The 23172-nt window shown below is 39.9% G+C and overlaps 1 protein-coding gene across 4 annotated transcripts in view; it reads left to right on the top strand.

The window, feature by feature from the left end:
• Nucleotides 1–23172, top strand: part of SIK3 (SIK family kinase 3) — a 261321-nt gene that overhangs the window by 218282 nt on the left and 19867 nt on the right. For 2 of the 4 annotated variants that reach the window (XM_045837973.1, XM_045837956.1), the window contains exons 7-19: nucleotides 7124–7242; nucleotides 7806–7916; nucleotides 8449–8592; nucleotides 9022–9099; nucleotides 9228–9337; nucleotides 10683–10836; nucleotides 11110–11265; nucleotides 14324–14394; nucleotides 16551–16694; nucleotides 20348–20498; nucleotides 21215–21337; nucleotides 21600–21685; nucleotides 22149–22258. In XM_045837973.1, coding sequence (XP_045693929.1) covers nucleotides 7124–7242; nucleotides 7806–7916; nucleotides 8449–8592; nucleotides 9022–9099; nucleotides 9228–9337; nucleotides 10683–10836; nucleotides 11110–11265; nucleotides 14324–14394; nucleotides 16551–16694; nucleotides 20348–20498; nucleotides 21215–21337; nucleotides 21600–21685; nucleotides 22149–22258 — 1557 coding nt within the window. The remainder of the gene's footprint in view (nucleotides 1–7123; nucleotides 7243–7805; nucleotides 7917–8448; nucleotides 8593–9021; nucleotides 9100–9227; nucleotides 9338–10682; nucleotides 10837–11109; nucleotides 11266–14323; nucleotides 14395–16550; nucleotides 16695–20347; nucleotides 20499–21214; nucleotides 21338–21599; nucleotides 21686–22148; nucleotides 22259–23172) is intronic. The other 2 variants (XM_045837983.1, XM_045837965.1) reach the window with 1 other exon arrangement.

Below are 23172 nucleotides of genomic sequence, written 5' to 3'. Positions count from 1 at the left end.
ATTCAGTGTATGTTATTTATACATAGAAATATCTTATTTCAAGACCATTTGTCTGCATTGTTTAGATTTTAAAATAGTCACTATGTAAAATAAGTTTGACCTCAGCTGACAGCTGACAATGACAGGATTTCCTTGGGAATATTAAAAAACAGCATTTCAAGGGCTTAATCTACAAGCAGAGTAAGGATTCTAACTCTGGTCAGCTTCTTACCAAAAGAAGGTATCTTGGCAGAAACACTATTTCTTAATGATTTACTTTAAAATTATTTCTGTGGGGATCACGGCATAGCAAGGTAGTCACACTGTTTTAATCATGTTTTTGACAGGATCAGAACATGATGACGGATTTTCTTTTCATTAAAAACAGCATGTTTTGTGCATGGTTTCTCTTTTTTAGTAAAGGCAAGATAGTTATTAAAGAGGAATTCTGGATCACAAACATTTGTAAATCTAGAACACATAAAGTAAGGGCACAGACTCTTAACAAAAGCTATGTTGCTTCTTCCAGAGACTCTCATTGGAAACCATGTATCAATCTCATTCTGTTTGCTAGACTAACATTACTTTCTCCCCAAGATTGGTTGGTACTAGAGCTGGACCAAATGAATGGATAACAGAATCAGGCAGTATGCTTGTTCTGAGACACTTAATACTTCAGTGCCATTTAACTTTAAAAAAAAAAAATTATTCATTTTCCAGGAGAACATGTTTTAGAGATTTAATGACCAGTTTGTTTTTGTTTCCTTTTTGGATTTTGAGAGTTGAGAAAAAAATAGAGCCCTCTTTGAAATTTGAATTGCTCTGGAGAATTAAACATTGTTAAGAATTTTCTTAGCCCTGGCTGGCGTAGCTCAGTGGATTGAGCGCTGGCTGCGAACCAAAGTGTCGCAGGTTCAATTCCCAGTCAGGGGACATACCTGAGTTGCAGGCCACGGCACCCAGCAACCACACATTGACGTTTCTCTCTCTCTTTCTCCCTCCCTTCCCTCTCTAAAAATGGATGAATAAAATCTTAAAAAAAAAAAAAGAATTTTCTTTAAATTATTGAAAGTGAACAACTCTCTTGGGCTAAGTGCTTTGGAATTACCTTTGATCACCTAGTACTTACTAGAATTAGTACATGAGAAACCAGATCATACCCTTCTTCCAAGTGCCTGCAAGAAACACGAATTTCCAGGGTAATTGCTTCTTCCTTGCATTCTTCCCATGTCTGCTGGCACACAGATGTCTTCTGTTTCCCCAGCAGTGTTCTGTGGTCAGAAAGAACCTATGACTCAATTTCTTTCAGACCACTCCTCTGCCCATATTGCTGAAAATGACTGCTTTGCCATGTCCTATACTTTGGCATCACATGAAGGGTTTAAAGGATAGTTGGCATTCCCATCATTATAGAATCAGCCTGAAGATTCTCATGATCCAGTTCCCTAAATTTCAGTTACCTCTTCTCCTTGTCCATGATTCCTTGATTGGCGAAGCCTATTGTTTCTAACCTTCCATCACAATCTTGATCACCATGCAACAAACAGTATAAAACTAAGTTCTCTATTCTGTAGTGCATTTAATCCTCACCATTTTGTTCCTGCCTTCTTGATTCATTTTAATCCAACTAGTTCACAGTCTTCTGACCATGAATTTACCTGGGCTATTTTTATGAATTTGGTTGGTAGGTGACTCTGTCGTGATGAAACCTGTGCAGATTACCTGGCATTTAATCTGTCAGAAAATGAGTGAAATCAGTTTGTTTTTATTAAGATATGCTGACTGCTACTCACAACATCAATAATTATTTGTTTTAGCTACTGTGTGGGTGAAGAACTCTGGCTTTGAAGTAAGACTGACCAGAATTTGTATCCTGGTTTTGCCTCTTATTATCTAGTCAAGTTTCTTCACTTCTCTGATTTTTAAATTTCTTTTTCTATAAAATTGGTTTAATATATTATAGCAGTTGGTGTAAGAGTTAAATGTTTACTGAACTTAAAGAGTTTAGCACTCTGTCTAGCATATCAGTGCTTAATAAATATTAATAATTATTATTAAACAATATTTTTGAAGAATTATTCTTTTAATCTTTCATTCCCTCCTTCCCTATGTTGCTTTTTATTCTTTTCTGTGTGTTTCACTCTTACTCTCTTAACATGCTAAAGATATGGTTAAATCCACAGAATTTATGGAGAATTTCCTGCCAGGAGTTGTTTTGGTTTGTTATATCATAACCTTGATGTTATGGCTATGCCTACATACAGATGTCTCCTCAACTGGCAACCTGATTTATAGATTATTCTGTATAGCCTGAGAAAAGATTAGCAAGGAAGTACCCTGTGTGAGACAAAGAATTCTAAAGCTACAATAGAGAGCCTTGGAAATCATCTGATCCAGGCTTTTGTACTAAAACAATGCTACATCTCAATCTTCTGTAAAATGGCAGTTGTCTGGTTTTTCTAATGTGAAGCATGGGGAATACTTATTAAATTGTGGATTCATAGAATCTGATTACTAAAGTTATTGGAAGGAATTGTGGCAGTCATCCAGTCCAGTATTTCTTTTACCTGGCATTATTGAGGGCCTTTTACGTATCAGGTGTCATAAGAGGCACCGTGGGATCTGCGACACAGTGAAACAGTCTCCCTCCTTTAAGGACTCCCAGTTTTCCCTCACACCTACTGCTAGTAGCCCTACCGGTGACAAATGCCAGCCTCTGATTAGACATTCCTAGCGATAATAAGTGCACTATTTCATAGGACAAGTCATTCCTTTTTCACATGGTTTAGAGTTGGAGGGGACCAAGGAGTTCATTCTATCCAGTTATTCCTGGACTCAATTTTTTATGTGAAATCTTGTTCAGAACACTAATCTATAAAGTGGATAAAATTAGCTGTGCTCCAGATGTGGCCCTGCTCAGTTGGCTATCCCCTCCTTCCTTAAGAGGCCCCACTCATTCCTTAGGATCCTGGCCTAGTAATTTGGATCAACTCTAATAATTAGATTTTTCCTAAATTGAACTTGTTACTTCCTAATTATTCCAAATGCAGGCCCCTGGAGCAGCAGCACAGTATGAATCCACTTAGTCTTTTAAAACTCTTTCAGATACTTGAACAACCAGTATTCTCCTTCCTGCCTGCACCTTTTCTCTTCCAAGAAAAATCAGCCTCATTGCCTTTAACCTTTCTTCAAGGAGCATGTTTTTAAAGTTTTAGTTAAGAAATTTTTAAGTTATTCTATTTCTTCTAGCCTGGAAACTAGAGACAAAACTTCTGTCTTTGGTGAATTTGAAGTTGGTTTTTAATCCCCCTTCCATAGCCTTTATTTTTTACCCCTGAGTCCAAATACTATCAGCCTCTTAGAAAAAGTTATTTAATCAAAATCAGAAAAGAAAAAAAAGATGCTAAAGACGTGGCCTTCGTAGATGGAATTACACTGGCAATCTCAGTTCCCATTTTAGGACCCTGCCCACACAGCATCTCTTACCACAGTCATTCAGATGTCTTTCAGCACCATGAGGCAGGGCCTGAGCTGTGTGCATCCTCTAGTTAATGTGCTGTTGTTGGATCAAGCTTCACAGGCCCACAGTGATGTTCTCTACCCAGAACAGAGGCCTCTTGGTGTCTCACACAAAGCAAATGGAAGCTGCCCGTGAAGGGCAGAGCAGCAGATTCCAGCATTGCCCAAAGTGCTTTGCTTCAGTTTCTTTCATCATCAAAGACTGCCTTTGGGCCGGGAACAAATGATAGAGCCATGTTTGACATTAAAATAGAGTACTTCTTGGTATCTGGAACAGTTAATCTGAAGCCCTGTCTTCTTTCTACTCATTTGAATTGACTGTTCTGTGGTTGAATCTGTTAGATCTGAGAGCATTTTATTCCCTTTGTTTTCTCCCCGTTTCATTTTATGTATAATGGTGTTTTCAAATCCAGTTTGAATTTAATTTCATGTGCTATATATGACACTTAAGAAGTACAAGTTGATAGTACTCTGCTTTTCTATATTTTGTCATATTTTACCATCTTCGCAACATATGAAGACTTCTGTTCCTTTGTCTGCTAGAAATTATGGAGGGCACACAAGATAAAAGCTGCTGTCTTCAGGTATTGACACTGCTCCAGGAGTTCTTAAGCTGGGATCCATAAAACACCTAGGATTTCCATGGCATGCTTTGTGGGCTCCTTAAACAGCCTACAGTTGCATGCAAATTTGTGTGTATAAATTCTTGTTTGCATTTTTCTGGAGATTTTTCAAGGCATCTGAGAGTTAAAAAATGGTTACAAATGGCTAGATAGAAGTTTCAAGATCCTGAAATTGAACTAGATATGTTTTCTAATAACATATTATGATAGTATTGATTTACTTTGTATTTAAGGAAATTGTTGTTAATCTCTGTTTTAAATCAAGCCTGTGACTGAATGTCATACAACCTTGCTCATTTGAATCAGGACTAATAGGGCCTTTCCACACTAAGGATGTATGGAAACCAAAAGAAAACAGAAGAGTGCCATCTAGAGGCCCTAATGACAATTCCACATCTTTGGAATCAGGCCCAGGCCTGCTACCTACACAGGGGTCTTGAGCTTTAGTAACTTTCTAAATTGAGAACGTTTTTTCCTGAAGTAATTGCAGACCATAAAGGAGTGTGTCAGTGATACTTATAATGTCTTCAGATGCTACAATTGTGGGGTCTGTTCTTGCTACTCTGGAAACATAATTTTAATAGAAGCTTAATGTTTAGATAGCATTTCCTCTGTTTTTAAGGGATGTAGCAACTTCAGGCTTTAAGATCTGTGCTGCGTTTGAATATACGTTTAGTCATAAAGCAAGACCAAATTAATGCCTTCTAAAAATCATTTTAATATTGGGACTTTATTGTGTTTCCTAAGTCAGAATAAATTAAAAATTAAGAGTAATTTGCCTTAATTACGCTCAGTATTCCCTTCAAGATGACAATATAGAATAGTGTTTGCCAAATGGTGCGGAAATTGTGGCATTGCAATTGAATTCACAGTTGAATTCACTCTGGAAAAACGGATCAGGCAGAATTTATATCCATGTGAAGAGGTATAACAGGATAGATAAGCATAGCTCTCAAGTCCCAGCTCTGCAATTACTTTGCAATGTTGAGTTTGTTAACTTGTATTCTTGTTTTATAAATGGTGCTGATAATAGTCTCTAGTTTAAAGTTGTGAGGATGAAATGAAATAAAGTTAGAGATCACAGTGCCTTGTATATAAAGAGTTTTTTTAAATTAGCAATAATTTGTTATTACTGCCCAGTTTTATTTTGAGGACAGCTGTAATGAAATAGAAACAAAATTTTAAACCTATATCTTTTAGAATTTTATCATTTTAAAAAGCATTTTCACAAATACAATCTTGTTTGGTTAGAGTAAATGTTCAATAAATATTTGTTCATATATTCAGTAGATACTGATTCAGTCTCTATAAGTACAATGACCATCTTTGGCATTGGAGGTTTGGTACTGGAAATAGCAGTAGGAAAGACAGACCTTACATTGTGGTTGGAGAGTTAGATGATAAACAAGTAAATAAATAAATAATTTCACAAAGACATATTAGTGTTAAGAAAACCAGTGTGTGATGTAAAAGAGAGTGACTGGTGGCCTACTTTAGGTGGTCAGGGAAGAGCTTTCTCAGGAAGTAACATTTAAGCTGTTACCTGATTGATAAGGAGCCAACCATATGAAGGTCAGAGGAGTAGCCATTGCAACTAAAGCAGACAGTAAGTGTAAAAGGAGTGTGTTAAGCATGTGCACAGGCTAGGAAGAATGCCAGTACAACTAGATGGAGCTCAGCGAGCCAAGGGGAGAGTGGCAGGAGATGAGGTCAGAGACAGAGGCTTGGGACTATAGGCCAAGGACTCTGAAGTTTATTCCGAGGGTTATGGGACGTTTGGAGAATCGTAGGCAAGGTAGGAATATGCTCAGATTTATGTTTTAGAAATAGCCCCTCTGCTTCTCTATGGAGCAAGAGTAGAAGCAGGAAACCAATTTAGGAGACTTTTGCAAATAGTCTAAGTGACAGATGATAGTGGCTTGGATAAAGATGTTGCAAGAACGGTTCAGAAGTTTGGATCCTGTTGACGGCACTGCATTACAGAGGCAGTATAGCATGTGGTTAAGAGCACCAAAGAGTCAGAATGTCTCATTTGAAATCTGACTTACCATGTGACCTTGGGCAAGTTTTTTAACTTCTCTGTGCCTAATTTTTACCATCTCTGAAATGGGAATGATGATAGCACCCTTCTTCTAGGATTGCTGTGAGGATTAATTGAAGTAATCATAATTGTAAAGTGCTCAGAAGAGTGTTAATAATGCTGTTTTTATCATCACCACCACCACCACCTTTATCACGAGCACTACTCTCATACCATCCTCAATACCTTCAATTTACAAAAAAAAAACTTAGAGGTTGTTTTTAAATCAAAATATAAGCTGCTTAACTTTGAATCCATTATCCTTTCAGCAATATATTATGTAGTATGAGCTCCTAGAGGGAAATATCTATTGATCTGGCTCTAGCTCAGAGCACCTGTGAATGTTCAAACAACATTGAGAAAATTATAAATAGGGTAAATAGGGCTGTCAAAGAGTCTCAGTGTGTGGTAGGGAGGCATCTTGTGCCTGTGCCCATTTCCCCTGACCTTGAACCATTACAAATTTTAATCCCTGAGTTTTGAAAAGAACTTTTGGTCACCTAAGCTAAAAGTATTAGTGTACACATAGTAATACAGTGAGGAGGAATGAACTCACTATTTTGAGGCCCTTATAAGATACTCAGTCTCTTTCAAGGACATTCAACTCTTCATCAATTGTGTTAAATTGGGCCATGTGTAATATAAATAAATGAAGTGTATGGATTATCCCCAAATTTTTTCTAATCAGACTGTTAGTAAAGGTATTAATGAGACAAGCAGATTTGAATTTCTCTTTTCTCCACCTATTCTGCCTTTGTCCAGTCCCTTCTGAAGTAAGCAATGACATAGGTAAAGACCAAGGAGCAGACGAGACAGATGAGAAGCAAGGAGTTACAAAATCTCTCTGCTCACTTTGCTTTACTAGAGGCACCAGTGGTATCTCCCTCCCCAAGATGAATGGAGGGCTCTTTGTCTATTGCAGAATGTGAGCACTTGATCCGTCACATGCTGGTGTTGGACCCGAGTAAGCGCCTCTCCATGGAGCAGATCTGCAAGCACAAGTGGATGAAGCTGGGGGACACTGATCCCAACTTTGACAGGGTGAGCAGGGAGCTTTAGGGAACTGTTCTCAGAACAACTGCAATCTTTTTGGCATGAAATTGTAATCAGGCCAGGACATGAAAAGGTAGCAGTGCAAACAAACTCTTGTGTAATACTTAAGCAAGGAGTGAAAGTAGGAATTGTAAACCAGCAGAGCTGTTGGAGAATAGCGATACCGGTTTCCTACTCCTTATCCCCAAATCAGTCTCTTCCTGGCTTTTGAGACAGTATAGCCCACAATTCTGCAGCTTACCTACTGTGCGGACATCTCCTTCCTCTTACTTAGTACGCCTATTCAATGGCTCCTATAGCATACCTTTATTTAAACTATTATGGCTATCTTTAGTACCCCAGAGTTGCTCAGGAAAATTAGAATCTTGTCTTTTCACAGCTGAGTATCCAGGGCTTTGTAGCTTAGGCTTTGTCTGAGGCCAAAAACATCCCAAGCTAGGGGACAGGGAATAGCTTGATATGTGATGATATACATAGGTGATATGTTGTGTTAATATGGCTGAGTGGGGATTTGATAGCTTACCTTTTTTTTTTTTTTTTTAATGTTACAGCTAATAGCTGAATGCCAACAGCTGAAGGAAGAAAGACAAACAGATTCTTTGAATGAGGATGTCCTCTTGGCCATGGAAGACATGGGACTGGACAAAGAGCGGACACTACAGGTATCTCTAAAGGATTGGACAACAAAGTGAGATGTCTACTCCCTCAGTTCAGCCTTTTCTCATTTTTTCTCCTTTCTGGGATCTTGAGGCTTTTTTATTTAAGTAATTTTTTAATTTTTCAATTATAGTTGACATATAACACTGTATTAGTTTCAGGTGTACAACATAGCGATTAGGCATTTATATAACTTAAAAAGTGATCACCCCAGTAAGTCTAGTACCCATCTGACACCATACATAGTTATTATTGACTGTATTGTCTATCTTTATTTTATATCCCCATGACTATTCTGTAATTGCCAATTTGTACTTCTTAATCTCTTCACTTTTTTCACCCATTCCCCCAACCCCCCTCCCATCTGCCAACCATCAGGAACTTGAGTCTTTTTTGTTTTCCTCCTGTTCTTCTTCTTACTCCTTTCTGGGCCTTGGAAAGAAGGTGCTTTGGTCTTCTACTGTTACTGTTGGAAAGGTTTGGTCATTGACATGCTATTTCACCAGGGTTTTTTACTCTTCTCTTTTCTGTTGGTAGTCATTAAGATCAGATGCCTACGATCACTATAGTGCAATCTACAGTCTACTATGTGATCGACATAAGAGACATAAAACCCTGCGTGTCGGAGCACCTCCTAGCATGCCTCGAGCCATGGCGTTTCAAGCACCAGTCAATATCCAGGTGGGCAGTGACCCCAGTGACCAGATTCAGGACAAGTAACATTGGGGCAGGGGGCAGAGGGTGTATAGCCATTGCTCACTAACTCTTATGAGAGTTTCTTATTCTTCCTTAGCTCTGTCCCATCCACTTATCATCTGTCCTTTTGTCAGAGATAAGCAAAGATCTGAACCTTTCTTAGAGAAGACAAAAGGGTATTTGGGTACTCAAGATGTGTTTTGTTTTTTGGGGTTTGTTTGTTTTTTTAAGAAACAACAATCACTGAAAAAGACTGTCATCTCTAAAAAATGCCTTTTTAATGTAGCTTCTAAGGGCAGAGGAACCAACGACTCAGAGGTAGAAACAGACTTTAGGAGTCAAGAATACTTTGAAAGACTGTCATATCCCTCTAGTGTTTAAGTAATGTGTGTATCTGTGTATACTGCTTTCCAGGCAGAGCAAGCTGGTACCACCATGAACATCAGTGTTCCACAGGTGCAGCTAATCAACCCAGAGAATCAAATTGTGGAGGCAAGTAGCAACCTCTGAATAGCTGTCAGCTGAAATCACTTTCTTTACGATATCCTTGCTTCCTTTCCTTTCTTCTTATTTCTGATTACTTCTCATTTCTAATTTAATTGTGTTTTCCTCCACCTCAGCCGGATGGGACAGTGAACTTGGACAGTGATGAAGGTGAAGAGCCTTCCCCTGAAGCATTGGTTCGCTATTTGTCAATGAGGAGGCACACAGTGGGTGTGGCTGACCCACGGTGAGTATCTGACCAACAGCCCTAATTAACACCAGTGCAAAGAATTCTTATCTGACTATGAGTTCCTACCATGATGCATTTTTCCTACTTTATTGTGTCTCCCAGATGAAATGTAATCTAGTGGCCAAGACAGGGTTTTTAACCTAGTTCAGAGTCCCTGGTTAGATTAGAATAGATTTGTTAAAAAATTACAGAGCTGTCCCTAATGGATGGTGGACCTATAGCCAAAATCATACCAATTGATCACAATCCTTTGGTGAGTAGTATTATAGTGTCTGCCCACAAAGATTGAGGTCTTTTCATATTAGGTCACGTGAAAGTACCTCTTAAAATTCACATGACTTTGACAGTTTCTAGAGATGTTTGCTACGTGTTCTAATGCAAGACTCATCTAGGAAAGCAGGATAAATGATACAGTGTGATTTACAAATTAAATTAAGGGAACAAGAATTGCAAAACACACTGAATAAATACTGGTTTCCCAAAGTGTTTTCCCAAAATAGTCCTTTAGTATATTCCTGGTGCCCTCACACTGGGGAAATGTCCTGAAGGCCGGCTCTCTCCTTTTTTATTTTGCATTTGAAGACTCCCAGCGTTAAAAATATCCTCACCTCTTTTCTGAATATTTCCTTTATTGAGGAGAGAAGAGATTGTGTCAAGAGTTTTCTTGGGAGTTCAACTAGGGGCAAAGCTAGTTTTCTTATAAATACCTCTTTGCTCTGAGTGATTTACAAAAACCATCCCCAGGCCTGCTGATTTGCTTGCTTTATGTTTCTCATTCTTGGCCTATGTTCAAACAGGCAATGGGGGAATGTTCTGGCTCCAAAGACTATGTCAGCAGTGCTGCTCTACTAGTGGAAAGATCCCTTATTTTAAAGTGTGCTGTAAAATCCTACTGTTGTAGTAGGACAGCCCTGCACATCCACTATGTATCTGTCCCATCAGCACTGACAAGACTATTTGCATTCTTCGCCTGGTGAATCAGTTGCTGCCTTGGGCAGCCATTGCTTTAGTGAGTGGCCTGTGTCCTCCAGAAACTTGCTGTTCCCCCCCACACTCTGCAGACCTGAATGGAACTGATGCCAGTATTTCCTCTTGGCTCAGAGCTGTCAGTTTTACATGAGTGGTCAATAAAGAACAGCATTCCCCAGTTCCAAATAGCCAAGTGGCAGAGAGCCAGATGCTACATATTAGGCTTCTACTTACTTAGGGAAATTTAGGAGGCAAGTAAAAAATATATAATAAAGTAAATTGCATTGCACTTACCAGTTGCATCAGTTTTGGGATATAGCACTTTTGAGTAAGAATATTAATGAAACTTCTCTCTCATCCTGTTTCTTACCAGCACGGAAGTTATGGATGATCTGCAGAAGCTCCTCCCTGGCTTTCCTGGAGTCAGCCCGCAGGCTCCCTTCCTACAGGTGGCCCCTAACGTGAACTTCTTGCACAACCTGTTGCCCATGCAAAATTTGCAACCAACTGGGCAGCTTGAGTACAAGGTACCTGAAGTGGGAGAGGGCTTGCCCCAGAAGAAACACATTTGAACTTCCTTTGAGAGACTGAGAGACCTTCCCCAGGATTTAAGGGTTTTATTGTAGAGAAGGACAGATTTCTCTTGCAACCCATCTTGGATAAGAGGGAAGATTACTCTAGTCTCTATCACAATCAAAAGATAAAAGATCCCTTTATTTCAGTAGGTCAGAGTCCTACTGTCTTCTCTCTTCCTTCCCCCCTACCTCACCAGTCTGTCCTTCCCACTGCACTCTCAACAGGAGCAGTCCCTATTACAGCCGCCCCCACTACAGCTGCTAAATGGAATGGGCCCCCTTGGACGGAGGGCATCAGACGGAGGAGCCAACATCCAGCTCCATGCCCAGCAGCTGCTGAAGCGCCCCCGGGGACCCTCCCCACTCGTCACCATGACACCAGTGAGTAGCCACACAGAGCCCACCTTACTCTCTCTCAGAGGCTTTGGATAACAAAGCTATGGGCCCAGGGTTGGGAGACCAGAGTCTTCCACCTAAACGTCTGACTTTCCTTCTTCTCTAAACTTAAGATGCTTGGTGTATCCCCATTTTCCTCAGGCTAGCACAATTTTCCTATCTGTATTTTTGGCTAACTTCTTTTCTTTACCAAATAATTTCTACACTGAAGCCTGCTTCAGCAGAGTCTCATCCACAGTGGGCCACTTGTACCTTCATTAAGTACCTCTGTCACCCTGCCAGAGGCCAGTGGGATTTAATAGTTTTCTCTGTAATAAATTAATTTTTAGATTGGTTTCCAAAGTTACCTTACCAACCCTTTCTCCTTTGATTAACAGTACCTTGCATTTTTAGTACAACCTGGAACACTTGATTGACTTTCACAAGTGTTAACCTAGTCAGTTGGTGTCTCTCTGTTTTATATGGTGGTTATATTCAAATCCCTGCCCCTGGATTCTGTTTATTTCTGGTTATTTTCCTGTCATAGGTAAAGTCATTCATGTATTCATTTGTTCATTTGATCTCATAGTACCTTAAGATTGGGTAGTAATTATATCCATAGCTCTTTAAAAATCTTACTTTCTATTTTTTAAGATTTTTAAAATCCTACCCTTTATTTCCACACTTAAGCTTATCATGGATTAATAACCCAACAGTTTGTGGATTGGCTCAGGTCCATGGGCCATGCCTTCTGTAACACTGTTGTCAGGAGAAGGAAAGAATTATATTTGTAGTTCTTGGCCTCACTGAGTTTATAATATGGAAAGACAAGATCAACATATGTGAAGTACTGGAATAATAGCAAAAGACCATGTGCGATTAAGTGCCAGAGTGAATACGTGCCATGGACAAGTAAGCAGGTGGCAGAAGCATTCATGGAACAGCTGGATTAGAGCAGGTTACAGAGGATCAGGAACACTTTTGTGGGAGGTTGAGTGACTTACTTTGCCCACTATGACCGTTTATGACAAGGTCAGTAACAAGCTTTTGTTTGAGGAGTCCAGTGGACATTTTTAATCTTTGTCATTTTGGACCTCCCAACTTTGAGACACTATTGACCATTTTCTCTTTGAAATGTTTTCTTTTGTTCTTTTCAGGTTCCCTTTTTGCTTGTTTTTGAGGTTGGTGAAATCCAGAATTTTTATCTTAGGCCCTATTTCCATCTCTTTTTACATACTTTGAGTAACCTTGTACACTCTCATAATTTAAGTTACCAGGTGATTCTTCAGCACAGCATGCTCTTCTGGGATGGAGATACAGAGATAGATAGATAAATACATACACACACACACATATATATATATATATATAAAATCTCCCACAGATTTAGTCAGTCGTCCCAAAATGAAATTGTCTTGACTCTTTGAAACCTGTTTCTCTTCCAGGTTTCAAAGAGTTAAATGCTATTCATTGTCACTCTCCTGGTTACACAAACCGGGGGTGTGATTTTGTCTTTAAGTCTTCCCTCTCCCTTATTCCCCATATCAAATTATTTATCCAATATCTATAAAGTCCATCTTCACTGCCCTACCTTCAGCCATTGTCATCCTTTGCCTACATTAATACAGTGACCTCCTAACTGGCCTGCCACCAATACTTTTCATTCTGCAGCTAAAGTAAGCTAGATTTCTAAAATACAAATCTTGTAACACCATGTCCCTGCTTGAAATCATTCAGTGGGCCCTAGTTGGTGTGGCTCAGTGGATTAAGTGATGGCCTGCAAACCAAAAGGTCTCCAGTTCAATTCCCAGTCAGGGCACATGCCTGGGTTCGGGCCATGTCCCCAGTAGGGGGCTCCTGAGGGGCAACCACACATTGATGTTTCTCCCTCTCTTTCTCCTTCCCTTCTCCTCTCTCTACAAATAAATAAATAAAATCTTTTTTTTGTTTGTTTTTAAAGAAATCATTCAGTGGTTTACCACTGCCCCTTCCTCAAAATAAAGTTTTAATGTGAGATGAAAGGTCATTTATAACTGGCCACAGTGTTCTTCTCCTGCGTCATTTATAGCCACTTTCTGCCTAATCCTATTTTTGCTAGGCCTTACAGAATTGTAATGGGAGATCTGGAAATCCTAGAAACATTGAAACAATAAATTAGTCCAAAATTATTTTGTTTTATAATTGTTATCCATTTAAACAATGCTCTTTCAAAATCATTGAGGTATGATTTTTGCTCTGGTGCCTGAAGCATGGTAATTATGTGAGCCACAAGGCTGTTGGTAACTATCAAGAATGCATAGCATTCCAGGGCATAAGCAGTGGGAAGAATCACATTAAAGCATGCATTGTGATTTACATGTTCCATTTACATGTTTTGGTGGGCAACAGAAATTTTAAAGCATTTCATTGCAATTGTACAATTGTATGTTATGTACTTTTAAAAAACCATCCAGCCTTTCTGGAGTTAAAGACATCCGAACTCTGGAAATAGCATTAATATGCAACAACAGGTCACTTCTTAGACAGTCCAGGTAAACAAGCAGCTTGTGTATTTTCAGGTCCTCACATACCTGCAGGCCTTTTCTCTCAGCCTAGAAACCTCAAAGGCTTATGATGCCTTTTCCTCTTTGCTTGCTAGCTCCTACTCATCTTTCAGGTCTCAGGTTAGGTGTCACCTCCTCCAAGATGGGACTTCTTTGAGTCCCATGTGGCCCATAGAGGACTTGGTTATGCTGTTTTAAAATTATCTGTTTACTTGTCTCTATCCTGCACTAGACTATAAAAGAAGGGCAAGAACTACATCTGTTAACTCACATTTTACCCTGGAACACAGTAGGTATTCACCTCTTTGTTGATAGATGAATGAAAGTGAATCAGAGGAAGAAATCAAAATTTAAATCACCTGAACAAGATAAAAATGGAAAAATAAAAAGGCATATGAAAGTTCTGAATAGTTCAGGGGTCCTAAGAAAAGTTTTGTAAATAAGAAAATTGACGGACCTGCCCCAAGTTGAGTTTCCAGAAGAAGCACCACCTTGAGCTTTTCCTTTCTATCTCTCTTCAGGCAGTGCCAGCAGTTACCCCTGTGGACGAGGAGAGCTCAGATGGGGAGCCTGATCAGGAAGCTGTGCAGAGGTAATGTGGCATCTGGCAGTGCTTATAGAACGTCCTTGGGCAGGCGCCTTCTGCAACCAGTGAAAGGTCACGTCTGCCCAGAGAGGTGGTACAGTGCAGCTACAACATTTGTGTGGTCTCTGTGCTCAAGCCAGATGGCATGTTCCTCCCCGATGGAAGTAACAGAAGACTACCCAGAGAATTTCATTTCTATAAGCACCATTGGAAGTCCCCTATGTGACTGCATTAACCATAAGAACTTTTTCCCTCCTCCTCCTACCTTCCTTGCCTCCCTGCCAAAAACTGCTTATTGAAAAGAAATTGGAAATTTGGGATATGAGAGAGATCCTAGCTAGTCTGGCCATGGATCTGTGGCATGGATTCTTCCTTTCCAGGAGAATGAATATCTTTTGTACTGTTTGCTGTGTGCTGCTTCCATCTCCATGTACCAACGAAGAGATACTGAAAAAGAATATTGGATTTGGGCTAGGGGCAGATGCAGATGTCCATGGTTCACAGAGCTTTGCTGAGTGATGCCTGATTCACAGAAAACAGCAGTGACCATCAGGCATGCTGTACTATTCATTTCACCTCAGTTCCATCAGCCATGCTCCTCAGCTCCAAGCATGCCTTGTGGGAGTTACCATTCTTATTTTCTGCGGAGGGGGGTTTGGCCAGAATCCAGCATGTATTTTCCCAGAAATACAGGTATTCTTCAAGATTATATGTTTTTCCCTTGAGGGGAGTTGAAATAAAATGGTTTTCATAGGCTCTTGGGGAAACTTTGGGTGTCTTTATCAAATGGATATTAAACTACTAATGGCTTACTTTTTTGCAAGTTTACATACCCTTAATTAAACTCTGTAGTGTGGTAACTTTTTTTAGCTTAACGAATGAAGCAAGACCACTTTTTAAGAACCTAATGGTTGCTAGCCAGTACTCTCTTCCTACCCCGGTAGCTCTGTATGAAAGCTACTATTCAAAAAGAAACTGGTCTCATGTGGAAAGAAGAGTGGAGAACAGGGAGCGTTGGCAGGTGGGTCAGCTCCTTCTACAGCTTAGCCAATAAAAGAAAAATCATGGTAACTTTTTCTCTTGATGCTATTGTTTCTGTAGTTTGCTGATAACAGGGTATATGAAGTTGCAAATGGGTCCTTCTGGTGTCCTGAAGAGAAATTAGGAAATTTAACTGCCTCCCTACTTTAATTAGACAGCAATATTTCATTTTATCTTCTTTGTCTTGGACTTTACTTCCTTGAGCCTCATCTTCTTTAGACCAACATTTAAAGAGTAAAATAGTGCCCATTAGTTTTGAGGCAATGAAAAGGAATAGCACTTGTTTCATGCATGCTCAAAAAGAGCAGCAGCGGTAGAGGAAAGAATCAGAGGAAGGGGGTCCAATGTCTTCCCACTGGTATGGACCACACGACAGATTTGAAAGATCTTCAGATTAAAAGCATCAGCTTGTCAACTTTTCAGCTTCTGAAACTTCTGTTTTCTTGCCTTGCCTTTTTCCCCCTCAAAAACAATTCTAAACATTTCATGTTGTTTCATTTCTTCATCCTCTAGACAGTGTTGGTTGCCAGGGAACATTATCAGTTTGTCTTCTCTGATGATCGAGTTACAGTCAGGGGCTTGAGGAAAGGGGTGGTTTTAGAATTTACTGTCCCTGAATGGAAGGATCTGTTTTCTGAGACTTGTAGTGAGGTCATTCACAAAAGCTGGGGACCAGTGGGACCCAGAGACGTATGTGGAACCCCTCTTAATATCTCCCTTGGCTCATCTCTAGGAATAATCCTTAGGGGCTCATTCTTTCCAACTTACATTTTTTGAAATTTGGGAGGGCAAGAATAAAATTAACAAGTAGGAAATAAGTTCTTCTGTTGAATGGAATGAAAAAAGGAAAATCAGTCTTTATGAACTACATCTGCTTTCTCTCTCCTCTTTAATGGCTGCTCTTAGGTCCAAAATTCAGCCACTTCAATGATTAACCAACTTTTGCTGGCCAGTTGGACATGCTTCACTTTCATCCAGTCAGGGATCTGTTTGCCATGGATCCTTTTTTGAGCTGTGGCACTATTTCATTCTGAGTCCTTTAGATTAACTCCTAACGCTTCTTGCTGAGGAATATTCCTGTCTGTCTTTTTTACTATGAAATGTGCTCCTGCTTGTTGCAGGTACTTGGCAAATAGGTCCAAAAGACATACACTGGCCATGACCAACCCTACAGCTGAGATCCCACCGGACCTACAACGGCAGCTAGGACAGCAGCCTTTCCGTTCCCGGGTCTGGCCCCCTCACCTGGTACCTGATCAGCATCGGTGAGTAGCCACATGAGCTATGTGAGCTCCTTGAGGTTCATCGGACAGGCACCCTTCTGGCTAGTCTTAACAGTGATGGTAACCAGCATCGAAGCTTTAAATAGCATTTTGAGCTTACATCTTCTCAGCTCCTTGGACTAAGCAGTACACAGAGCAATTTGAGATTCTTCTTCCTATTACCTCGTAGACATGTTTATTGTCTGCACTTGATTCTTGTGATTTTCACTGTTGACTCAGATGAAATTGAACTTGAAGCCTGCAAGGAGGTGAAGCTCTCAGAGGGCCAACTGGAAATAAGAGGATTTCTGGCCATATTAATAAACCTGGCCTTTAATAACCCATCGCCTTCAAAAGAATGAGCATTTTTTATCATGTTACCACTGAACAATGAGCTAGGATATGGAGGAGGATACATCTCTTTGTGAATGGTAGAGCAGATACTGCATTCTCTTGATTATTGTGCTTGAAAAGTCATTCTTGCAATATTTTGATGGCAAATTCTTTAGGGTTCTGTCACATTTATAATTCATTCCCTTGAAGAAATAAAAAACTAACCATACCTGGCCAAGAAAACTTCACAAAATTGAATCCAAGTAAACCTAGAAGCAAAGAGGAATGACACTTTGCTACATTAAGATGATTATATTTTGTGAATACCTTGATGACTACAAATCTTAGCTGTGTCATTCTGAAAACATCCCCAAGCTAATAGGTCACACTTTCAAAGCCACCCTCATTTGCTAGAGCTTATTTGAATCTTTTTCAGAGGACAATGGAAAGCATTCTTACTTGAGAAGATTGAAAAGCTCTAGATTGAGAAGATTGAAAAATTAAGTTTATAAATATACTCTTATTAAATCTGGCAACCAGTTCATGCTGGCAAGCATGACAGTGTTTTTTATTGTGACTGGTTACCCATTGGGCATCGATGTCATCAGCAAAGACAGGTGAACTCTGAGCAGACTGAGATATAATTAATGCCACGTTGGAATTCTGAAAGAAGGAAGATAAACTTTTATAAACAACCATGAATAACTTAGTAAAAAATGGTCTGTTGGTATCAGGAATGACAGTTCTCAAAATTCTGATGGCACAGAAAGACAATATTTTTCTAAGGAAAATCCTTTAGGACCTACATCATTACAGTACTGCATCAAAAGGTTCTTTGAGTGATTATTAGAAACTGCCAGTCCACCCCATAAATTTTCTATGATTTCTTAATAACTCTGGGCTCAATATTATTACTTAAGAGACCCTTTACTACTGTATTTCTCCTTGTTTCAGTCTTCCTGTCCTCCACAGCCTGACACTTAACTTTTCAGCCCTTGTCAGGTTTAGCTGAAGTCCTTTGGGTATCCTTGTTTAATTCGAAGTGTTCCTCAGGAGGTATTGTTATCAGAGAACCATGAAGATCAGCACATCGCCACAATTAGCCTTTATTACAGATTCTATATCCTGTTTATATTTGTTACTAATGGAATACTACATTGGCTCATAACTCAGTGTATGTGGTTTCCACCCTGCCTGCAGTCATTGTCAGGGCCTTGCCTGCTAGAAGTCTGTCTGCTGTCTTGTTTTCCGGTGGTCAGGCAAGTTTGAATTGAAATAAATGCTTTGTGAGTGGCAGATTGGGTAAGGTAACATTTATGCAAACCCAGCACATATCATACATGAGACTAAAGTTAGTCTACAGTGGAAAGGAGAAACTTTCCAAGGCTGTAAAACACTGAAAATTGGTGGCCTAGCAGATTATTGGATTCCTTGTATTTTTTCAGAGGAAAGGACTCAAGAACAGCAAATATATATATCCTTCTGGGGAATAGTAGATGAACAAAAGCATTGAGACAAAGAGGAGTCTGATCAACCTTTTTAATCTTAGAAGTGTGTAATTTGAAATTTTTAAAGTTTTTAAGTGTAATTTTAAAAAAAAAACTAACATAGGATAGATCTTATCTAGGTGGGGAATTAATCCCTGTTTGAAAAGTGTAGTGAGAATATCAGCCTAATATGAGGCTTACTTGATTTTGAACATGATTGATTATAAAAATAAAATAGTTGATACTGTCAGTGCTTCCAAAATGAGCAACTGCATTAGGACTGTTCCTCTGAAGTTGCTGTGCTGGGTTGACCTGGGTGTCAGTCTGTTTATGCCCTGAGCTTCTGGAAAAGTCAACTCCCTGGAACTGGGAGTACTGCTTGGGTAGGAAAATGGGTTTTGTGCAGATGGACTGCATTAACTACTTGAAGAACACAGCTTTCTGAGTGAATCAGAAATGTGTCCCATTATTAGAAAAAATTGAAAGTGTAAGAATCAAATTTGAGGAGAAAACAATATTTGCTTGCTTTAGCTCCCAAGTTAAAACAGAAGTAAGAAGTATTGAGGAAATGCCTCCAAAAGCAGCTTTTGTGATCACTGTTTTTGGAGTGTGTCTGCCGAAATAATTTGTCTCTTGTGTTACTGAAACAAATATATATTTATGCTCATTTCACTAGCCCACTACTGTGTGCTAGTGAGCACACAGGTAGAGTCTTCAGGTAGAGTCTGAAACAGAAGTCATCGTTTGAAAGGAGGGCATAAAGGGCTTTCACTTGCTGCCAGAACTTGTTTGACCTCTGCACAGTCATCAGACTCTTCTTCCTCCCTCTCTTTATTGTATCTGAACTTGATTGTTAATTTGCTTCCTTAGTCTTGGTTCTGTTTCAGTCCAGAATGAGTAACTGGCAAGGTGGTACCTCATTTCACCCATAGTTCACTGTGATATCATCTCTGGCTGGACATGAAACCTTGATCCTTTCCATCAGCTGCTGGAATGCTGCTTTGGCAGTCTTTTATCTACTTAACCCATAAACATCTCTGTCTGATTAGGTCACAAGAGTACGTATTAGCTTCTAACCCTGATGCTGTCTCAGGCATTCCTTATCAATAGCTTGTTCTTTCTTTCTCTAAGATACTGGCTGTGTTCTGATTGATCAGTGGAGTTTTTGAAGGTAATTCACATGAATAATCTTTCATTAAGAGGTTAGAAGAGAGGTTAATTTTCACAGTAGGTAACCTTATTTGCTTTGCAAGATTTTGAGGTCCACATTCTTAAGAATGTGCTATCTCAGCTTGGAATTAAAAGTCCCCATTGCCTTTCTAGCACAGAACCTGTTCACTCCAGGCCAGACCATTGACCACAAAGCTAGCTGTAATTTCCTTCGGGTCATACAGCACTTACTGCTCAGGGAAAACTTTGAGTCAAACAGTGAATTTTAGATTTCTAAAAGCACTAGACAAAGACATGATGAGTAAAAAAATAAATAAAAAAGAGTTTCTATAATAGCTTGGCCTGAGGGTTATAGAGAAGCTCTTCTTTCTGACCTGGTATATTTGTAAGAACTGGATATATTTGATCCTAGGACAGGACCTCACCAGATGTGGCAATTAAGCCAACCCAAGGTAAGTGGAAATGGAAGCTGTATACCTGAATCCCTCTAACAGGGGAGTAGACTGGGGTAACAACTGGCCTCTGGATATGACATGGAAGTGGCATCATATGCAGGGGCACCGAGGCAGCCAGCCATCTTTGTGTCCATCTTGAACAGGAGTCCTTAGGTGATTTGGTCAAATCCCCTGAGTCCTAGCCCCTAATCTTCTCTTCCCATATATTCAGCTCTACATACAAGGACTCCAACACCCTGCACCTCCCTACAGAGCGTTTCTCCCCTGTGCGCCGGTTCTCAGATGGGGCTGCAAGCATCCAAGCCTTCAAAGCTCACCTGGAAAAAATGGGCAACAACAGCAGCATCAAACAGTTGCAGCAGGTAATGGAAGAAATGGCACACATCTCTGGAGAAGCATGGGTTACAGAGACTACTTCCATCCCCTTCACATCAGCAGTGCGTTAGTTTTATAGGTTCAAAGCCATACAGCCTTCTAATGTTCTTTGCTTGCTTGTTCTGGTCAGCTTCCCCCAGGAACAAATTTGCTTATCCCATGAAGGAACTGAGTTTTCCTTTTGTCTCTGCAATTTATTAGAGAGGAACTTCTGGACTTGGATTTTAGTGGGGAGCACCAGGGAAGGTACTTGTAAGCACCCCTTGCATTGCTCTCAGAATGGGCACTGGGTCTTGTGGGAGTTTGTTTAGTATTGCTACCACTTGGCATACTCTCCAGTTGGTATGGAATGGTGCTTGCAGAGGAAGGAAATATACCTTCAGACCTCTAAACTAGTTTCCTTTCTGCCTTCCTGATGACCAGATTTCAAGAGGCATATTCTTTGTACACAGACTTCACACTGGACATTTTCACTTGTACACAGACACCATCCTTGGTATTTTCCACTAGTTCATGCAGAACAAAGTGTGAATATATATTTAGTACATAAATACCTGTATAAATGGATGAGTTGCTCATCGAGTATGCTGTTCTCTTGTGGCTCTTTGTTCCCATGAGACCTTAGGGCAGATCTGCATCTGCTGACATCACTGCATGGGTGGGCCTGGCTGTATCCCATCTGTATTATCTGCCTTCCCTTCAGGAGTGTGAGCAGCTGCAGAAGATGTACGGGGGGCAGATTGATGAAAGAACCCTGGAGAAGACCCAGCAACAGCATATGTTATACCAGCAGGAGCAACACCATCAAATTCTCCAACAGATTCAAGTAGGCCTTTGTTCTTTGCTCTCCCCTACTTGTTTAGAGTTTGCTTTCAGGCTGATTTGTCTGTGAATTTTGGAGGAGATCGTGTAGAGCAAAATGGAGTTGAGTTATGTTCATGGTTGACATGTTCGGGTAAAAGTAGACTTTTTGATGAACAACAAAAGCATACATCTCAGTGACAGTTCTTTCTTTTCTTTCCCTGAGAATAGCTCATGTTAATCTTCACACTCACAACTATTTTTCTCTTTTCCTCCATATGTTTTAGGATTCTATCTGTCCTCCTCAGCCTTCTCCACCTCTTCAAGCTACGTGTGAAAATCAGCCAGCCCTCCTCACCCACCAGCTCCAGAGGTAATGAATCATTTTGTTCTGCACCTAAGCCATTGTCTCTATAGCCTGGTGTCCTTGGCCTGCCTTCTATGGGAGATACTGACTGACTTTAACTTTCATCTTGGAAAACTTACTTGAAAAGCAGAGAAACCAATTTAAATTTCATCAGCCTTCCTAAATCCTGACTTCCTGTGCCACTTCATTTTCTTAGCCACATGAGTAAAGTAATCTGACATCTAATACAGAAGGTCAGACACAGGCCCACAATGACCTCTGTCTATTTTTCTGGGAAGTCCTGGAAAGTAATCTGTAGATAGGTTTTAAGTAGACTGTGGTGGGTGGTTTACGTATGTTGTTATAGACTGGAGGTTTATGAAAACTGAAAAAATAGCTGCTGCTTAAGTGTATTATATGGCTGAAGCTAATTTCAAGGTTATACTGTCACCTCAGGAAATTTACTTACCTGGTTTTGTTGTTTTTTAAGGTTAAGGATTCAGCCATCAAGCCCACCCCCCAATCACCCCAACAATCATCTCTTCAGACAACCCAGTAACAGTCCTCCCCCCATGAACAGTGGCATGATCCAGTCTCATGGTGAGTGGAAAGATTTACACTGAACCATACTATGCCACGTGAAAAAAGTGAGTCGTCATTTGGAATGCCACAGGCAATTGATTTGAATGACAGAATAACATAGTATTTAAGGGTGTGGGTTTTGGCTTAGACTGCCTTGGCTTCAGGCCTGTTTCTACCAACTCCTTAGCTATGAAACCTCAAATAAGCTATTTAATTTCAGTTTACCTCAGCTTCCTCAAATGTAAAATAGGGATGATAATAGTATTTAATGAATAAATATATGCACTTGAAACGGTCTCTGGCACAAAATAATCCTCAGAAAAGGTTAACTATTAATATAGTTTTAATAAAACACCCTCCGACTCTATAAAATAAAAAGCTCCTACCAGAATGTTCCTTATTATCATGCCTCCTTTTGGTTATCCATTGTACATGTGTGTCTTCTCTTGTGGGTGTTTAGATGGAGGTAAAGATAAGTATACTCTAATTAGTATGGGTTTTTTTAGAGACCAGCAGTATGAGGATTTAGCATTCAAAAACTGGTAATCTCTTACATAATGCGACACAATCTAGATCCCCTGAACAGTCTGAATTGGTCTCTATATTCTTCCTACTCAAGGTAGGGTTCCCTGACCAACAACCTCAGCAGGAAAATTAGAATCTCAGGCCCTGTTCCAGACCTGCTAAATCAGAATCTGCATTTTAGCAAGACCCCCAGGCCATTCGTATGCACATTGAAAAACACTGCTCTAAATCATGGAATAATCCATGGACCAACTTCCACAGCAACTTATTAGAAATACTAATCCATGGGGCCCCAGCCTGACCTACTAAATCAGAATTCTGTGGGTAGGGCCCAGAAATCTGTGTTTTGACAGGTCCTGCAGATGAGCTTTATGCACACTAAAGTTTGAGAGGTACTGCTCTAAATG

The sequence above is a fragment of the Phyllostomus hastatus genome, unplaced genomic scaffold, assembly GCF_019186645.2.
Source record: "Phyllostomus hastatus isolate PE091 unplaced genomic scaffold, TTU_PhHast_1.1 phas_contig_113, whole genome shotgun sequence".
Taxonomy (NCBI): domain Eukaryota; kingdom Metazoa; phylum Chordata; class Mammalia; order Chiroptera; family Phyllostomidae; genus Phyllostomus; species Phyllostomus hastatus.
This window is presented reverse-complemented; position numbering and strand designations above follow the sequence as displayed.